The 18,751-nt window shown below is 40.7% G+C and overlaps 1 protein-coding gene across 1 annotated transcript in view; it reads right to left on the bottom strand.

The window, feature by feature from the left end:
* prdm6 (PR domain containing 6) overlaps nt 1–9,649 on the bottom strand; it is a 183,434-nt gene extending 173,785 nt beyond the window's left edge. The window contains exon 1 of the mRNA XM_048593577.1: nt 9,570–9,649. Coding sequence (XP_048449534.1) covers nt 9,570–9,649 — 80 coding nt within the window. The remainder of the gene's footprint in view (nt 1–9,569) is intronic.
* Nucleotides 9,650–18,751: the final 9,102 nt, after the last annotated feature.

Raw genomic sequence — 18,751 nt, forward strand, 5'->3', positions numbered from 1 at the left:
AATCACATGACTCTGATATACACTTGGGGTTTGTGAAGCTATCTTCAGGATCATAAATTTATAAAACATGGCCTTGTGTTCTAATCCTCAGCATTAATATTCATCACTTTGCTGGACACAAAATTGTTCCACGAAACAATGCTCAATCCCTGCCGCATCCATGTTCGCCGATGATTGCACAATGTTCAGCACCATTCGTGACTCCTCAGATACTGAAGCAGTCCATGTTCATGCGCAACAAGATCTGGACGATATCCAGGCTTGGGCTGACAAGTGGCAAGTAACATTTGTGCCATACAAATGCCAGGCTATGACCATCACCAATAAGAGACAATCTAACCAGCACCCTGTGACATTCAATTGTGTTACCATCACTGAATCCCCCACTATCAACATCCTGAGGGTTAGCATTGACTAGAAACTCAACTGGATTCACCACATAAACAGAGTGGCTACAAGAGCAGGCCAGAAGCTAGGAATACTGTGGCGAGTAACTCACTTCCTGACTCCTCAAAGCCTGTGCGCTATCTATAAGGCACAAGTTAAGAGCGTGATGGAATACTCCCCATTTGCCTGGATGAATGCAGCCCCAACAACACTCAAGAAGTTTGACACCATCCAGGACAAACTAGCTCGCTTGATTGGCACCACATCCACAAACATTCACTCCCTCCACCACCAACACTTCGTAGCAGCAGTGTGTACTATCTACAAGATGCACTGCTGAAATTCATCAAAGATCCTCAGACAGCACCTTTCAAACCTATGATCACTTCAATCTAGAAGGACAAGAGCATCAGACATATGGGAACACCATCATCTCCAAGTTCCCTTCCAAGTCACTCACCATCCTGACTTGGAAATATATTGCTGTTCCTTCACTGTCGCTGGGTCAAAATCCTGGAATTCCCTCCCTAATAGCATTGTGGGTCAACTCATAGCAGGAGGACTGCAGTGGTTCAAGAAGGCAGCTCATCACCACCTTCTAAAAGGCAACTAGGGATGGGCAAAAAATGCTGACCAGCCAGTAATGCCCATATTCCATGAATGAACAGAAAAAAAAATCCCATTTAATTCTTTTTAGAAAACTTTCTTTCATTAACAGTATAACACGTTAATTTAATCTGTGGACCTCGTAAGTACTGAAACCAATGTTTTGTTGCACACAATATGTTTTATATAATGACTGGTAAAGTTTTTAATGACCTTACTCATTTCTGTTTCTTTCCCTCTTTCAGTGTTCATTATGTTATAAAGGATAATATAATTGTTGACAACTGATCAAAGAGGTTTTCTTCAAAATATCTGTATAACACACTACGTATTAGTTGTAATGCATTTGTTTTAGTGTAGGAAGCATTTTATAGTGAAATAACTGACTTCAGGAGTATTATTCCCTAAAGTTCTATAAATTACCCATTACCCTGTAGTATGGTGACTACAAATCTGTGAAATAAATCATGACTTTCTTTCAGTTTTACATGGTAAAGGCCTAAGCCAACAAAAACAGGAGCTGAGCTTTTCTATTAAATCGTATCTTTATTGTGTATTCTGCTCATGGTAAAGCATAGGATCACATTACTTGCAATAATTAAAAGCTAACAACAGCAAAGTGAACACAATCTCAATGAGTTCCTAATGCTTTGAAGAGTATGATACCTTTTGAACTATCTGAACAAAGACAACAAACGCATTTTAATCATTCACATATTATAAAACCCAAGCATCATTGAAAGTACCATTTGGAGTATTTCTTATTTTTTTAATGATTAGATTTTCAGTTTGGGATTTGTAATGCTCATATCAGATTTATAACAAAATGTACCCATAAAAAGCAAAATTGTAATTACAATGAAATGTATATTTTTATCAATCATAGCAAAGAAAATACAAACACATCAACTATGGCGCCATAAATATTTCATTAGAAGGACAACAATGTTAGTTTACTATTCAAATTTCACAATTAAACTTTTTTTGTTGGTTTTTCCACCCATCTCTTCTGCATCCTCTCCTGACAGCAGTGGCTCCTATTAGTATGCGGTTTCATAAAAACCCAATTGTCCCTTTGCACCTTATCCAAGTGTCCACTCTTCATGTGTGGACCTCATCAAGAAGGCAGCTCACCACCACCTTCTCAAGGGCAACTAGGGATGGGCAAGAAATGCTGGTCAGTCAGCGACGCCCCATCCCACAAATGAATAGAAAAGAAAACATCCCATTTAGTTCTTTTTAGAAAACTTTCTTTCAATAACAGTATTACAGTCAACAGGGTGGCTGGTTTTAACTTGCACCACCACGTGGTAGTCATATTATTTTGGTTCAGCTACCCACAATATACCTTGTGCCATATTCATTTCCATTGAAGTCAATGGAATTGAGCAGCATGGATAACTGTCAGCCAAATTGGAATTTTGAATTTAATACCAACAATGAAGGTTAAAATCTGTGTTGGCGATTTGGCAGGGAATGTAATTGTAAATGAAACCCATTCTCACCACAGATCGCCAGATTCATCACTTCAAGCAGATTCTACTGATAGGAAAGAGCAACAGGAACTCCAGTAAATTGTGCCCTCACTAACCGGGGGAACCTATACCTAGGCCTACACCACATTGGCTGCAAGTATTTTAAACCGATAATCAAATCTGGGAGCTTCTGGATTTTAATGTTTGGCTTCACAAAGGCCAATGTACTTGCCAATAAGCCTGTGAGGAATATAGTCTGAATATGAGTACTATTTATATGCATTAAGAAAATACATAATTATAGTTAGAATGAAATTATGAACAGCATCAGAAAATGCCTTGTAAAAAATATTTTGCCTGATAATCAATAGCTTCTACCGTACCTGAAACCATGGTCTAACATTTTTCAATGTATTATTATGACATTATAGTCACTATTTTTGTGTATTGTTGGAATGAAATAATTCATTCTAGCAGCAGCATTCTCAGATTACCATTTGGATAGTGTATGCATTCGTTGGTTCCAGACTTCCAATGTAAGAGGGAACCTCTTGTGATTGCAACTGCACACACACTCCAATCAAAAACTCCTAGCAGAACTTAAAAGTGTACATCAAACTAATCGCATATTGAAAGCAATCTATATTCACATGACTGCACTATCAATATGCACAATCGGGCAGGTAGATTCATAGACATAGAGTCATACAGCACAGAAACAGACAATTTGGTCCAACTGTTTTGTTTTTGCATTATTTTAATCCATTGATACCAATAATGAGTATGTTTGGCATTTATTAATGCAATTTCCTGATTGTAATTATAACAATTTATGCAAAGATTTTAATAATTGATCAAACTTCAAGTATTTGTTAAAGATACCTTGTTGTAAGGTCATTGGGTGGAAAAAAAACATTCAATCACAATGCTCTAGAGGTGATAGAGGATAGCATAGTTGGCCATTTCAGCTGGAATGTTAGCAACATAAACATAGCGCAAAAGTAAAAATAGTCCTACTTGGACACAGGGTTGCTCTCCCATTAGAGAGCAAGAGAGATGACTCGTGGTGGTTTAACCTTAGGGTCACTATGTTTCAAGCTAGGTGGTGAGGTTGAGAAGGTGTGACCTTCATGGTAACTTCAGCTGGCATGAGAAATGAACCCATGCTGTTGGCATCAATTACCAGCTGGCTAGTCAACTGAAATATAACGCAAGGTCTATTGGTACAAACGTCGGAACAGGAGTATGCCATTAAGTTCCTTGAACCTGTTCTGCCATTCAGTGAGATCATGGCTGATCTGTCGCCAGACTCTATTTACCTGCCTTTGGTCCATATCCCTTAATACCTTTGATGAGCCAAAATTTATCTATCTCAGAGTTAAAGTTAAGAACTGATCCAGCATCCACTGCCGTTTGTGAAAGAGACTTCCAACCTCTACCACCCATTGTGTGTTGGAGTGCTTCCTATTATCTCCCCTGAACAGCCTGGCCCTAATTCTCAGACTATGCCCCTTAGTTCTAGAATGTCCAACCAGTGGAAATAGGTTATCTTTATTTACCCTGTCTTTTCCTGTTAATATTTCGAAGACTTTGATCAGATCATCCTTTAACTTTCTAAATTCCAGAGAAAACAGGCCTAATTTGTATAGTCCCTCCTCATAAATTAATCCCTGAAGTCCAGGTACCATTCTTGTAAACCTATTTTTACTTCACTAGCTACAAACATATGTATACCATGCTGACATCTGGACTAAGATTTGTTGAGAGAGAACAACACTTTGCTGTTACAGTACATGAATCTTTAAAGATCTTCAACTAATATTGAAAAGCAAAGCAAACATCAACTAAATATTAGGATGTATCACTTGGATAATCCAATATAAACACAAAACCACAATAGTGACTGTAACAATAACTTGGTTAGTAACAACAAGGGATATGTGTGCATGTTATGCACACATTGAACCTGATCAGCTGTCAGAGTTTTATCTCCCCAGAGATCACTTATTTTTAGGATAGGTTTCCTTTTCATGTAGTGGGTGAAAATTCACTGCAGGTGCTCAACATAAAAGTGGAAGTGTTGCTGGAGGAGACTGCTGGTTTTGCATACCAAAGCTAAGGAGCTCCAAGGTCAGTCATTTAGGAATGGACACAGTAGTGGAAGTCTGGAACTCATTTTGGCCCAAACAGCTTGATTTGCATTTTCAAAGTTTAAGCAAATAGATTTTTCAGTGTGAGGGTATCCAGAGATATAGAATAAAGTCAAGTTGAATAAAATTGATATTTAAGCCTGCAAACAGGAAATCTAATTTTTTGGTTAAGAACAGTCTCAGGGAATTTATTGGCCTACACATGCTCCTCTGTAAGACTGATAAAAGAAACAAAGACAAGCATTTCTGTAGGGAATGATGCAGCAATGATTATGTGATTTCCTGTAATATCCGAATCTAGATACAGGTAATGTGGTATTAAAAGATTCAACTGACTTTTGTAATAGGTCAATAAAATATACAATTATGGTATTCACAGGCATTTCTGTGAGTGAGCTCATACTTAGCTATTTGGCTACAAACACTTGTCTGCTTAAAACAGCTTCAAATGACTTCAAGATGGCACCAGAGACCTTACTACCCTCAGGTCACATTTTATAATACAGTAATTATACCAATTGTAGCATCTTCCAACAAACTGGTCAACAGATTCTTGGGGTTCCCGACTTTATGCCAAGAATTGAGATCTGTTAATCCTGAAGTTAAAACTTGAGCTGGCCTTTTGAGGCCCTTGCAGGACCTCTTCTTTATCTTTCCAATTGTCTAGAACATAACAGGTGTACTAATTCTGTGAAAACCTCTCTTAGTAATGGGAAGCAAAATTTTCAGAGTTCTGTTCTATGGATCATCTATCCCTTATACTGTAAAAGAAAACTGCATGTTTAGTTTGCACATTTGCAACTCACTGGAAGTATAATAGGCTCTCCAGCCCATAATGAAGTGTTTGCCTTCCATTTTTCACTGAAAGCTTTTTTGTAAGAGAAGTAGAGTGCAGTGTTGTGTTTGTTTATTTGTTCTACTGACTTTGCTTCTTGCTCAATTTGTTTTTCCCTTTTCTGCTTCTGTTTCCCTTAATTTTCAACTGTTCCTGGCATTTCTGGCCTTGGTTATTTTTAGAGAGCTATTTTGAACTACAGCCTTGTTGCAACCATGCAGGTGCAAGTTTCAGTCATGAAAAGATATTTGTACCAAACAAGGGGTAATTGTAACACATGGTATTCCTTCTACTTTTGCATCAATTTGAAGAAATAAAATGGCAAAATGAATGGATCATTGGACACAAATGAGGCTTGGTAGTGTAGAAAACCACAAGCAAGTCATTTTTAACTGTATTTCTGGTATTTTCTCTCATTGAAGCTTTTTAGCTATGCTCTGAAAATCATTAAAGTGTTCTTTTCATTTAAAAGCTCAGAAAAAAGGCCCTTTTGTTTAAAGGGGAGAGCAACAGAGAAAGAGTATTCACTGCCTCAACACAGGTCTATAACCTTTAGTCATGCTTACGTTTGTGAATTTACTATTAGAAATTTATCCCAGCTTGAAGGAGTTCAAGTTTAATCAGAACAAAATTAACTCCATCTTCTGGCTTTGTCTATCTACAGATCTCTACTCACAGTCGCTGATGCTGCAGATTGGCCAAAATAGATTATTAGACCATAAAAGATAGGAGCAGAATTAGGCCATTTAGCGCATCAAGTCTGCTTCACCAATCGATGGCTGATATGTTTCCCAACCCCATTCTCCTGCCTTCTCCCGGTCACCTTAGATCCCCTTCCTAATCAAAATTCTGTCTATCTCTGACTGAAATACACTCAATGACTTGCCCTCCATAGCTTTCTGTGGCAGTGAATTCCACAGATTCACTACCCTCTAACTGAAGAAATTCCTCCTTATATCAGTTCTAAAGGGTTGCCCCTTCACTCTAAGGTGGTGCCCTTGGGCCCTTGACTCTTCTACTCGTGGAAACATCTTCTCCATATCCACCATATCCAGGCATCTCACTATTCTATAAATTTTAATCAGATCCTTCCTCATCCTTCTAAAACTCCATTGAGTACAGACCCAAAGTCCTCAACCACTCCTCTATGACATGCCCTTCATCCTCGGGATCATTCTTACAAGCTTCTTCTGGACCCCTTCCAATGCCAACACATCCTTCCTTAAATACGGGGCCCAAAACTGCTCACAATATTCCAAATGCTGCCTGACGAGAGCCTTATACAGCCTCAGCAATACATCCTGCTCTTGTATTCTAGCCCTTTTGAAATAAATGCTGGCATTGCATTTGCTTTCCCGACTTTCCTAACTTACCAACTGAACCTGTCTGTTAATCTTAAGAGAATCCTGAACTAGGACTCCCAAGATCCTTAGTGCTTCAGATTTCCAAAGCCTTCCCCCATTTAGAAAATAGACTATGTCTCACTTCTTCTGACCAAAGGGCATAACCATAGTCTTTCCCACATTGTACTCCATCTGCCATTTCTTTGCCCACTCTCCTAGCCTCTCCTGGTCCTTCTGCAGCATCCCTGCTTCCTTAACACTACCTGCCCCTCTACTTATCTTTGAGTCATCAGCAAACTTAGAATCAATACCCTCGGTTCCTTCATCCAGATCATTAACGTGCAATGTGAATACTTGTGGTCCCAACACCGACCCCTGCGGAACTCCACTAAGTCACCAGCTGCCATCCGAAAAAGACAGCTTTAACCTCACTCTCTGCCTTCTGCCAGTTAGCTAATGCTCTATCCGTGCTAGCACCTTGCCTCTAACACCATGGGCTCTCACTTTATTCAGCAGCCTCCTGTGTGGCACCTTGTCAAAGGCATTCTAGAGATCCATATAGATCCTGTCCACTAGCTCATCAATTCCTTAAAGAGTTCTAATTCATTTGTCAGGAATGACCTCCCCCTGGTGAAGCCATGCCGAACTCAGCCCAATTTGACCATGCACTTCTAAGTACTGTGCAATCTCATCCTTAATAATGGACTCTAAATTCTTGCTAATGACTGAGGTCAGGTAAACTGGCCTATAATTTCCCATCTTCTGCCTCCCTCACTTCTTAAACAGGGTTGTCACATTAGCCATTTTCCATTCCTCTGGGACGTTCCCTGACTCCAGTGATTCCTGAAAGATGACCACCAATGCCTCCACCATCTCCTCCGCTCTCTCCTTCAGAACCCTGGAGTGTAGTCCACCAGGTCCAGGTAATTTATCCGCCCTCAGACCTTTCGGTTTCCCCAGCACATTCTCCTTAGTGATGGTCACTACGCTAATCCTGCCCCTGACTCTCTCAAAGTTCTGGTATGCTGCTGGTGTCTTCCACCATGAAGACTGATGTAAAGTAACTATTCAGTTTCTCTGCCATTTCTTTGTTCCCCATTACTCCAGCCTCTTTTTCCAGCAGTCAATGTTCATTCATGCTTCGCTTTTACTTTTATATATCTAAACAACCTTGCAATTTTCTTTGATATTATTAGCTATCTTACTTTCATAGTTCATCTTTACCACTACCCCTCCCCCCACCCCAACCCACTGATTGTTCAATTGTCCTTTGCCGGTTTTTAAAGGAACTCCAATCCTCTGCCTTCCCACTGATCTTCACAACATTGCATGCTTTTTCTTTTGCTTTTATGATGTCCCTGGCTTCTCTAGTCGGCCATTGCTGCCTCATCCTCCCCTTAGTATGTTTCTTCTTCCTTGCTGAGCTTCCCAAATAACCCCCAGAAACTCCTGCCATTGCTGCTCCACTGTTTCCCTGCGAGGCTCCCCTTCCAATCAATTTTGGCCTGCTCCTTCCTCATGTCTCTGTAGTTACCTTTACTCAATTGTAAAACTGTTACATCTGATTCCAGCTTCTCCCTCTCAAACTGCAAGGTGAATTCTGTCAAATTATGGTCACTGCTACCTAGGGGTTCCTTGCCCCTAAGCTCCCTAATCATGTTTGCCTCATTACGCATCACCAAATCCAGAACTGCTTGTTCTACAGTAGGCTCTACCACAAGCTGCTCCAAAATACTATATCATAAACATTCCACAAATTCCTTTTTGAGATCCCCTACCAACTTGATTTTCCCAGTCCACCTGCATATTGAGATAACAAGTTGTAGAGCTGGATGAACACAGCAGACCAAGCAGCATCATAGGAGCAGGAAGGCTGAAGGGTCTAGGCCCGAAACGTCAGCCTTCCTGCTCCTATGATGCTGCTTGGCCTGCTGCGTTCATCCAGCTCTACACCTTGTTATCTCAGATTTTCCAGCATCTGCAGTTTCTACTATCACCTGCATATTGAAGTCCCTCATAATTATTGTAATAACGACTTTCTTACATGCCTTTCCTATCTCCTGATTTATTTTCTGTCCAACCTCCTGACTACTGCTAGTAGGCCTGTACATAATTCCCATCAGGGGTATTTTTTCCCTCTGCAGTTCCCCAACTCTACCCACAATGATTCTGTGCCTTCTAATCCTATATCTCTTCCTGCTGGCAATTTAGTTTCATTTCTTAATAACAAGACAACAGCCCCCTCTCTGCCCACCTGCCTGTCCTTTTCATAGTATAGGTATCCTTAGATATTTACGTCCCAGTTCTTATCCCCTTATAGCCATGTTTTGTGATGCCCACAACTTCCTACCCACCAATTTCAATCAGTGCTACAAGTTCATTGACTTTGTGTCTTACATTGCGCACAATAAAGTACAACACCCTCAGTCCAATGTTGGCTGCTCCCTGCTTCTTATAGTTGTCCCCTTCACTGCTGTGCCTGAAGTTAGATTCCTGACCCCTTACATACTCTCTGTCTTATTATTTGTTCTGGAAACTTTAATAACCTCTCCTGAACCCTCCCATCCACCTTAGTTTTTACATAACTTTCCATGTGACTGAATGCACCCACACCCTCTTACCGGCAAGATGGTAGCAGGGTAAGTTACTCCATTTGGAGCTCCACTCTGCTCTCCAGTTCACTTTCCTTGTCCTTTCTTTTTCTCTTCTTCTTCTGTCTTCTCTCTGCAGTAATTCTATACCCCCACCTCCTGCCCTTTTTTTAATTACTTACCGGTAAGGAGTCAGGGTGCGACCGGGGACAGTGTGGCCACAGCTGAATGCATGGGCCGTGTCCTGCACTGGATTGATCATGGTCCGGAGTGATGACAGTGGATCAAGAGTAAGCCAGTTCAGCAGCGAGAGCAGGCGGGTGAGGGGGCAGCAGCGAGAGCGGGCGGGTGAGGGGGCAGTGGGCGGTGAAAGCGGGGCCGGTGAGGGAGGCAGTGGGGGGTGAAAGCCGGGCCGGTGAGGGGGCAGTGGGTGGTGAGAGCGGGGCCGGTGTGGGGGCAGTGGGCGGTGAGCGCAGGGCCGGTGATGGGGCAGTGGGCGATGACAGCAGGGCCGGTGAGGGAGCAGTAGGTGGTGAGAGCAGGGTCAGTGAGGGGGAGCAGTGGCAATGAGAGCAGGGCTGGTGAGGGGGCAGTGGGTGGAGAGAGCGGGGCCGGTGAGGGGGCAGTGGGCGGTGAGAGCAGGGCCGGTGAGGGGGGGCAGTGGGTGGTGAGAGAGGGCCCGGTGAGGGGGCAGCAGTGGGCGGTGAGAGCAGGGCCAGTGAGGGGGCAGTGGGCGGTGAGAAACAGGCCGGTGAGGGGTCAGTAGACGGTGGGAAGAGTGGGCCTATCACCTGGCAGCGGCAGCAGTACCATTGTGAAGATGGATCTTGCGACTCTGAGTTCTGGACTTTTTTCTTGCTTACCTTTTGGCTCTGTTAAAATCTTTTAATTCAGGTTTTTGTAAACAAGTGGATGCCAGTAAATGGCGACTTTGTGAACTTTTCGCTGTACTTATGTATTCCTATACTTAGTACATGTGACAAATAAATAATTCTAAAACCCTGCTCCTCACCACCTCCCCACTCGCAAGACAACTATTTCATTAAAAGCCCCATCTCCAGCCCTGGTTATAGGATTCGCCAGGACTCTGGTCCCAGCATAATTCAGGTGCATCCCATCAGAACAGTTCCCTCCTCCCCCAGGGCTGGTGCCAATGTCCCACAAACCCATATTCATTTCTGCCATACTACCTTTGATGTTGAGGTTGGTTGGCTCGCCGAGCTGGTTTGTTGTTCCACAGACGTGTCGTTACCGTGCTTGGTAACATCCTCTGAGGATGTTACCAAGCATGGTAACGAAACGTCTGCAGAACAGCAAACCAGCTCGGCAAGCCAACCAACCTCAACACCCACAACCTGAACTACAGATCTACTCCAAAACCTTCGATGGTATCTTTGAGCCATGCTTTTACCTCTTTAATCTTGTTGACTCGGTGCCAATTAGCTCGTAGTTCAGGAAGTAATCCTGAGATTATTACTTTTTTGGTTCTGCCTTTTCAATTTAACCCCTGGTTGCTCATATTCCCTTAGCAGAAACTCTTTTCTCTTTCTACCCGTATCATTGGTACCTACAGGGACCATGACAACAGTATCTTTCCCCTTCCATTCCAAGGTCCTCTGCAGTCCAGCTGAGATATCCTGAACCTGGGCACCAGGCAAGCAATACAGCCTTTGGGACTCTCACTCCTGACCACTGAGAACAGTAACTATTCCCATGACTATGCAAGCCCCGATCAAAACTACATTTCTTTTTACTCCCTCTTCTTGAATAGGTCCCTGTATCATTATAGGCATCTATCTACTAAGATTGGACAGACAGGAAGGAAATCAGCCATCAGAATACACTAACATGGGCTGGTAGCAAAACATGACAAACTTTCCTTAATATCAGTACACTTGGACAGTGAAGGTCATCAGTTTAACTGGGACAACGTAACTATAGTAGCCCAAGCCAAACTTAGACATGCCTGAGAATTCCTAGAGACATCGTTCTCAACCCGTAATGCAATCAACAAACATATAGAATTGAACCCCATACACAAACCCATACAGAACAAAAACGGAAATGACACTACTCACCACAATGGACCAAACAGTATAAACTCCAAGCGAAGTAGAACAACATTGCTTCATTCGAGGCCTCACTGATAATGTTACCCAGCATGGTGACGAAACTTCGGAACAAGAACAAGCCAGCTCAGCGAGCAAGTCAACAACCTTCCTGCTGGTCTTTTAGTTTGTTATCTGTAAATACTTTCCCTATTTACCTTCCATCTGAAAATAAACTATAATAGATATTCAAATTAGCAGCGATTATCAACAAACGAACATATGGTTTTACTGTGATGGCACTCTTTGTTTTGTGTTAGTCCCCAAACGTGAGCTTCAATTTATCCTGTTGGAAAAAGCCCAAAAACTATGAGGCAAAAAGCAAGCAAAAAGAGCCTACACAGTGTGGAGCTGGAGGAACACAGCAGGCCAGGCACCATCAGAGGAGCAGGAAAACTGACGTTTCGAATAATGAGTGGTATAACTAAGGTGTCATTTCCCTAGGGCGGGGGATTTGAAGACAAAGGGGCACATTTTTAAGGTGATTCTTTTTAAATCTTTCTCCTCTCACCTTAAAAATATTCCCCCTTGTCTTCAAATTCCCCAACCAAGGGAAACAACGCCTGCCATTCACCTTAGTTATACCACTCATTATTTTATAAACCTCCATAAGGTCACCTCTCAACCTCCTGCTCCTACCAGTGACAGTCCCAGCCTTATAACTCAAGCCCTCCAGTTCTGTTAATTTGCACAAAGCAAGGTGCCACAGACAGCAATATGATAGTGACCAGATACACTCTATTTTAGTAATAGTTCTTGCAGGATAAATACTGGGAGACCATGACAAACTCTCTTCCTCTTCTCCAAATAGTGACATTAAATATATTATTTAATGAGGTGACTAGCAGAATACAATTTAATATCTCATCCAAAAGACATGGCATCCTGCTTTATTTTTCCATGTCAGATTGCAGAAAAAGGATCTCTGTTGACATCAATTCAAAGTTGTGGCGACCAATTCAAAAGCCCTGTGGAAATTCCCAGAATATTTTCTTTCCCTTTTAACAATCCGTCTTGAATCTGTCAATTGCTTATTTAACACATACAGAAAGCAGCAACATCTTCTTGGTCACAAAATACACATCAAAGAATTCACAATGTGATTAAAATAAAAATAGCGTGAGCTCTTTCATCAGCAGTTAAATGCATTTTACTCATGGCCACATAAACACATGGACCTATGGGACTAATTGCCATATGTAATAAGTAACTCTCCTGGTCCAACCTGAGAAACTGAGGCTGTTTATCTGCAAAACCATCAAAATTTGATGCACCTATTAATCAGAGAGCTGCTGCAGAGTCTTCTATATACAGATGGGATTCAACAAATTGGCTGGAAAAGGGTTCAATCAGGGTTAAGGGATTTTGTGTGGGGGTCCAGCGAGCCCCAGTTCGTTTTGCTGTCATGGGAATTCCAAATTCAGCTCTTATATTTCTTGTACGTTAATGTAACTGTTTGATATCATTGGAAAATGTGCTAAATATGCATGCTCATAAAGATAATCATGAGAAAAAAAAACTAGTTTCCAAACTAATACCCATTTAGTTATAGAGATAACAAGGTGTAGAGCTGGATGAACACAGCAGCCCAAGCAGCATCAGAGGAGCAGGAAAGCTGATGTTTCGGGTCTGGACCCTTCTTCAGAAATGGGGGAGGGGAAGGGGATTCTGTTTTCATTCTCGCTGAATTAAGGAGAAAGTGTATTGTTTAAATCAATAATCTAATGAAAATTTGGTTTTGTTAAGCCTTTTTTACAAATATGGGTACCAATTTATTCATAGTTTCAGAAAATTGCTACTTTACACAAAATATGAACCTGAACATCACCAAATTTAAGTAGATTTGATTTTTTTGCCCTGAAGAGCAACAATAGCTGGTAATTTTTTTTTCAAAAAAGGAGATATTCTATTACCAGAGTGGTGTTGACAGTACAGTGTGAATACTGATTGATCTGTCTGTATTTTCCTATAGTAATTTAGGTGGTATTTCGATCAATGCTATTGGTCGTGGTTTGCATGCTTACGTTGATTGATCAAAGTCTATGCTACTCAGTACACACTACTCACAGAGCCTGTTGAAATAAAATGTGTGGAAACTTTTCCAGATATGCTGGGCTGAATTTCCTGATCCTTGGAGATGGAGTTGAGGGAGATGGGCTCCAGGAAATTAGAAGACAGCCATGTCTCCAAAATGCCTTCCTACTTGTAGGGAATTTCTACTCCAATGAGATGGCAGGGAGCCATATTAGGCTGACTGTGGTGTGAGTTAGTGATTTCTCACCTTTGGAGTGACCCTGACTACAGGACTGGAGTGTGAGGCCTGCTTGCAGCTCTGTGAGAGTGGCCACTTGGCAGCAGCTGAGTGTCTTTTAGAGCCAGAGGGTCTATGTCCCAGTGACAGAATCACAGGAATCAATGGCTGCAACCCAGTCTGTCACTTGGCTTCCACATTCATCATCCCGCCTGCATCAGGTGTCTCTATTTGTGCCTGCCCTGGCTACATCCATCTCTCTCACCTGCTAAGTGCCACTCTGAAGGGCTGTGGGCCCTTTCTTTGTGCCTCCTGCAATGACGGGATTGAAACCCATCTGGGAAATGTGTCTGTTGGTCACTTTGCCTTCCATCTTCATTCAAACTCACCATGTTATGCTGCAAATATGATCATAACATCTCAACACCAAGTGTAAGTTTACTATAATATAATCGTTGCCAGGAATACTACTGTGTTTCTCATTTCACTTTAGAATTTTGCTTTTCTAATATGGTTCATATGGTTGGTCTGTTTTATGTCCAGTTTCTCTTTTTTGTTGCTGGCAGTTGCCATAACAAGATCAACAGAAAAGAGCATTCCATGCACTTAGTACTTGACAACTTTTATACTACATCATTATTAATTGCAGTGTAATGAGACATTCTCTCTGTTGCTGTATCATGTCACAGAAGATACAGTAATACTGACCAGATAGGCATGCAAACCTGCAAGGGGAGCTCATATGAATCTTTTGCCAATCAATTGAAATAGAGAGAAAACTGAGCTAGTTCCCTGACCATTCGTTTTTCCCCACGCCTTGCACCCAACTAATCTAATTTTCAGAAAGCACAACAGAAAGTAAATTTGTTCCAATTACTCTGCATTTCTCAGGATGTGCTGGGACTAGACATCATAATCACATCCATGTAAACTGGCCTTGTGCCGATGGATGATGCCTTCCAGTGACAACATGTCTTTGTGGAAAAGAAGGGTATTCTGTGAAGAGATTGCATGAACAGAAGAAGGTGATCATTTCTAAAGAAATACATGAGCTACAGAGCCGGAAGTAAAAGGGAAATCACATCAAGGAGGCGCAAAGGAAGTGGATCACATGAAAAGTCAGAGCTCTATGTGATAAAATGATTAACCGTTGGAAGTGAATGCATTGGAAACATGGAAAGCAGGAGCAGGAACAGGCCATTTGACTTCTTAAATCTTTTCCCTCCAGGAATTTATCAATTTCTTTCTTAAATATAATTCAGTGACTTGGCCTCCACAGCATTCTGTGGTAGAGAATTCCACAGGTTCACCATCCTCTGAGTGAAGAAATTTCTCCCCATCTCACTCCAAAATAGCTTACTGTGTATTCTGATGGTAAGAGTTTCTTAGAGATTTTTGAAGAGAAGAGTTAAGAAAGAGCATTGGTCCTGTAGAAAGTCAGACTGGAGAACTAATAATGGAAAATAAGGAACTGGCAAATGAATTGAACAGGTATTTTGTATCAGTCTTCATTATGGAGAAGACTGGCAACATCCCAAAACTATGATAAATCAAGAAATGGAAAGGAGGAGGAACTCAGAAAAATCACAATCGCCAGTGAAGTGGTATCAAATAAATTGTTGGAGATGCAGGCTGATACATGTTTAGGTCATGATGGGCTTCATCCTAGAGTCTGAACAGAAGGAGCCATTGAAATAGTTGATGCAAACTGAAAGAATACTGGAGAAACTCAGCAGATCTGGCAGCATCTGTGAAGAGAGAAATAGAATTAGCATTTCAGAACTTTCTTCTGCAGCTGAGTCATATTGGACTTGAAATGTTAACTTTGTTTTCCTCTCCACACATGATGCCATAGCTTCTGAGTTTCTCCAGTATTTTCTGTATTTGTTTCAGATTTCTCGCACCTGTAGTACTTTGCCTTTATTTGAGGTTGTTTATACTTTGGTTTTATTTTCCAAAACATTATTGATTTTGGGATTGTCCTATTAAATTGGAAGATAGTTAATGTAAATCCTTTATTCAAATACAGAGAGAGGCAGAAAGCAGGCAGATACAGGCCAGTTAGCTTAACATTTGTCAGAATGAAAATATTGGAGGCTGTTATCAAATAAATTACAGTGGGCCATTTGGATGAGTTTGAAGTAATCAGGTAGAGGCAACAAAGTTTCGTCAAAGGGAAGGGATAGTAGTTTCATTTCTGAAGAAGGGTCCAGACCCAAAACGTCAGCTTTCCTGCTCCTCTGATGCTGCTTGGCCTCCTGTGTTCATCCAGCTCTACACCTTGTTATCTCATCTTCGTCAAAGGGAAACCATGTTTGACCAATCTATTGATGCTCTTTGAGGAGGTAACACATGCTGTGAATAATGGGACAACAGGGGATGTACTGTGCTTAGATTCCCAGAAGGTCTTTAATAAGGTGCTACATCAAAGGTTATTGTAGGAAGTAGGGCTAATCATGTAATAAGTATCATATTGGCAAGAATGGAAGATAACAGGAAGCAGAGAACATGCATAAAATTCACCTTTTTCAGATTAGCAAGAATGTAATAAGTGATGTGCCACAGGAATTGATGGGACCTCAACTGTTTACAATTTATATAAACATAAGAATGTAAGAACTAGAAGCACGAGTAAGCAATTCAGCCTCTCAAACCTGCTCTAACATTCAATATGATCATAGCTGCTCTTATCTTAGCCTCAACTTCCATCCCCATTCTCCATTACCCTTCAACCCATTACTAATTTTAAAAATCTGTCTATCTCCTGCTTACATTTATTCAGTGACCCCAACAACCACCCCACTCTGGGTTAGTGAATTCCACAGATTCAAGCCTTTGAGAGAAGTAATTCCTCCTCACCTCTGTTTCAAAACTGCTACCCCAATCCTAAAACCGTGACTTTTTGTTCCAGACAGCCCCACAAAAGGAAACATCTCCTTTACATCTACCTCATCAATCTCCTTTAACATCTTATATATCATAATTAGATCTCTTCTCATTCTTCTAAACTTCTCAAACTCTGTTCATAAGACAAATCCATCATCTTTGGAATCAATCTAGTGACCCTATATGACTTAGATAAAGGAACAGAAGGTTTGGTTGCTAAATTTACTGATGACACACAGATAGGAAAGAAGAGGACATAAGGGAGGTACAAAAAGGTGGTGACCATACAGATATGTGGCAAATGGAGTAGAGTGTGAGAAAACATGAAAAGATCCATTTTGGCAGAAAGAAAAAAAAGTAGAGTATATTGTATATATGGTGAGAGATTACAGAGCTCTGAGATGCAGAGGGATCTTGGTGTACTCATGCATAGATCACAAAAGATTAGCATGCAGGCACAGCAAGTAATTAAGAAACCTAATAGAATGTCATTACTTATTGCAAACATTGAAGACAAAATTAGGGAGGTTATGTTTCAGTTTTGCAGGGCATTGGTGAGACCACATCTGGAGTACTGAGTACAGTGTTGATCACCTAATTTAAGGAAGGATGTAAACATGTTGGGTGAAGTTTAGAGAAGAAGGTTTGCTAGTTTAATGCCTAGAATGAGAGGGTTATCTTACCAGAAAAGGCTGGACTAGCTAGACTTGTATTTGTTGGAATTTCCAAGTGGTAAGAGGTGACTTAGCTGAAACAGAAGATCCTGGGAAGGGTGGATGTGGAGAAGATGTGGGAAAATCTAGAATTAAGGTCACTGATTAAAAATAAGGGGTTACATATTAAAGCAGAGATTAAAGCGAGAGGTTGAAAGGTTATCGCGAGTTGGAAGGATTAGAGATTTGAGGTTTGCCATCAAATTAGTCATGATCTTTTGACTGTCAGTGTAGATTACAAAGCCTGAATGGCCTGCTCATGCTCCTAATTTTCTTATATCAGCAGGTTGTCTCAGGAGGAAAGATTTGACAAACTGGTCATGTTTCCACTGGAGCTTAGAAGAGCAACTTATTTGAGGCATTTAGGATTCTGAATCATCTTGATAAGGTGATGTGAAAAGAAAATTTCCTCCTGTGGGTGAATCAAGAGATTTTTCATAATTAGGGTTGATCTTTCAGGACAGAAATGAGGAGTTTTTTTTTTGTTTCACACAGAAATTGTGCAATTTTGGAATTCTCTGCCTCAAAAGACAAAGCAAGGGGATTGTTAAAAATTTTTAAGGCACAGGTAGATAGATTCTTATTAGCCAAGGCAATCAAAGGTTATTGAGGTACATAGGATTGTGGAAAACAAAACACAAACAGAAAATTCATGACTCTATTGAATGATGGAGCAGACTTAAATGACTGAACAGCTTCATTCTACTTTAATTCATATGTTGGTAAATCTTTGCTGAATCAAATAATAGATGGAACTAAAACATTGGCAAGCATTTTTTTTTAAATAAAGACTGGGGTAATCAGAAATTTGAGGCTGAGCTGAAATGTGGAAATATCTTGAATAAATCTTATCAAACCACAATCCCAATTCTAGTCAAAATCTGGAACAGCGGAATCAATAAATAAGTAAATTGAGCAAAAAATTCTACGTTATCAAAACATTTTTTACAAAAATCTTTTATTATCTCAGAAACATCCAAACATCAAAAGATAAATACAGACAAGAGGGTCAAACAGCTAATCTTAGTTCAACCATCTCAAAAAAAAACATCTACAATCAGTTTCTAGCATACAGCTCACATTAATTATTTGAATTTTTTGCCTTCATTATCTTATAATTGAGAGAATAGAATAAGTCGTTGAACCTTCCATGTTACATCATATTCTGGATTTACATACAGCATTGTTTTTCTTTTACATTCTTTTCCCTCTTTTTGGTAATAAGCAAATAAAGTTATACTGAGCAATAAATGACTGTCTGGGATCAGTGACTAGCCTTGATCGTCCTTTCTTTCAAACTGCTCCACTTCCTAATTCAATCAACAAAACAACTTTGCGATATCTGGAGATACTCTCAGAGAAGCACAACTTCAATAGATTTTCTCTCTATTAAAAGTCAATAAAAG

Source organism: Rhincodon typus, chromosome 3 (assembly GCF_021869965.1).
Source record: "Rhincodon typus isolate 14 chromosome 3, sRhiTyp1.1, whole genome shotgun sequence".
NCBI classification, from domain to species: Eukaryota; Metazoa; Chordata; class Chondrichthyes; order Orectolobiformes; family Rhincodontidae; genus Rhincodon; species Rhincodon typus.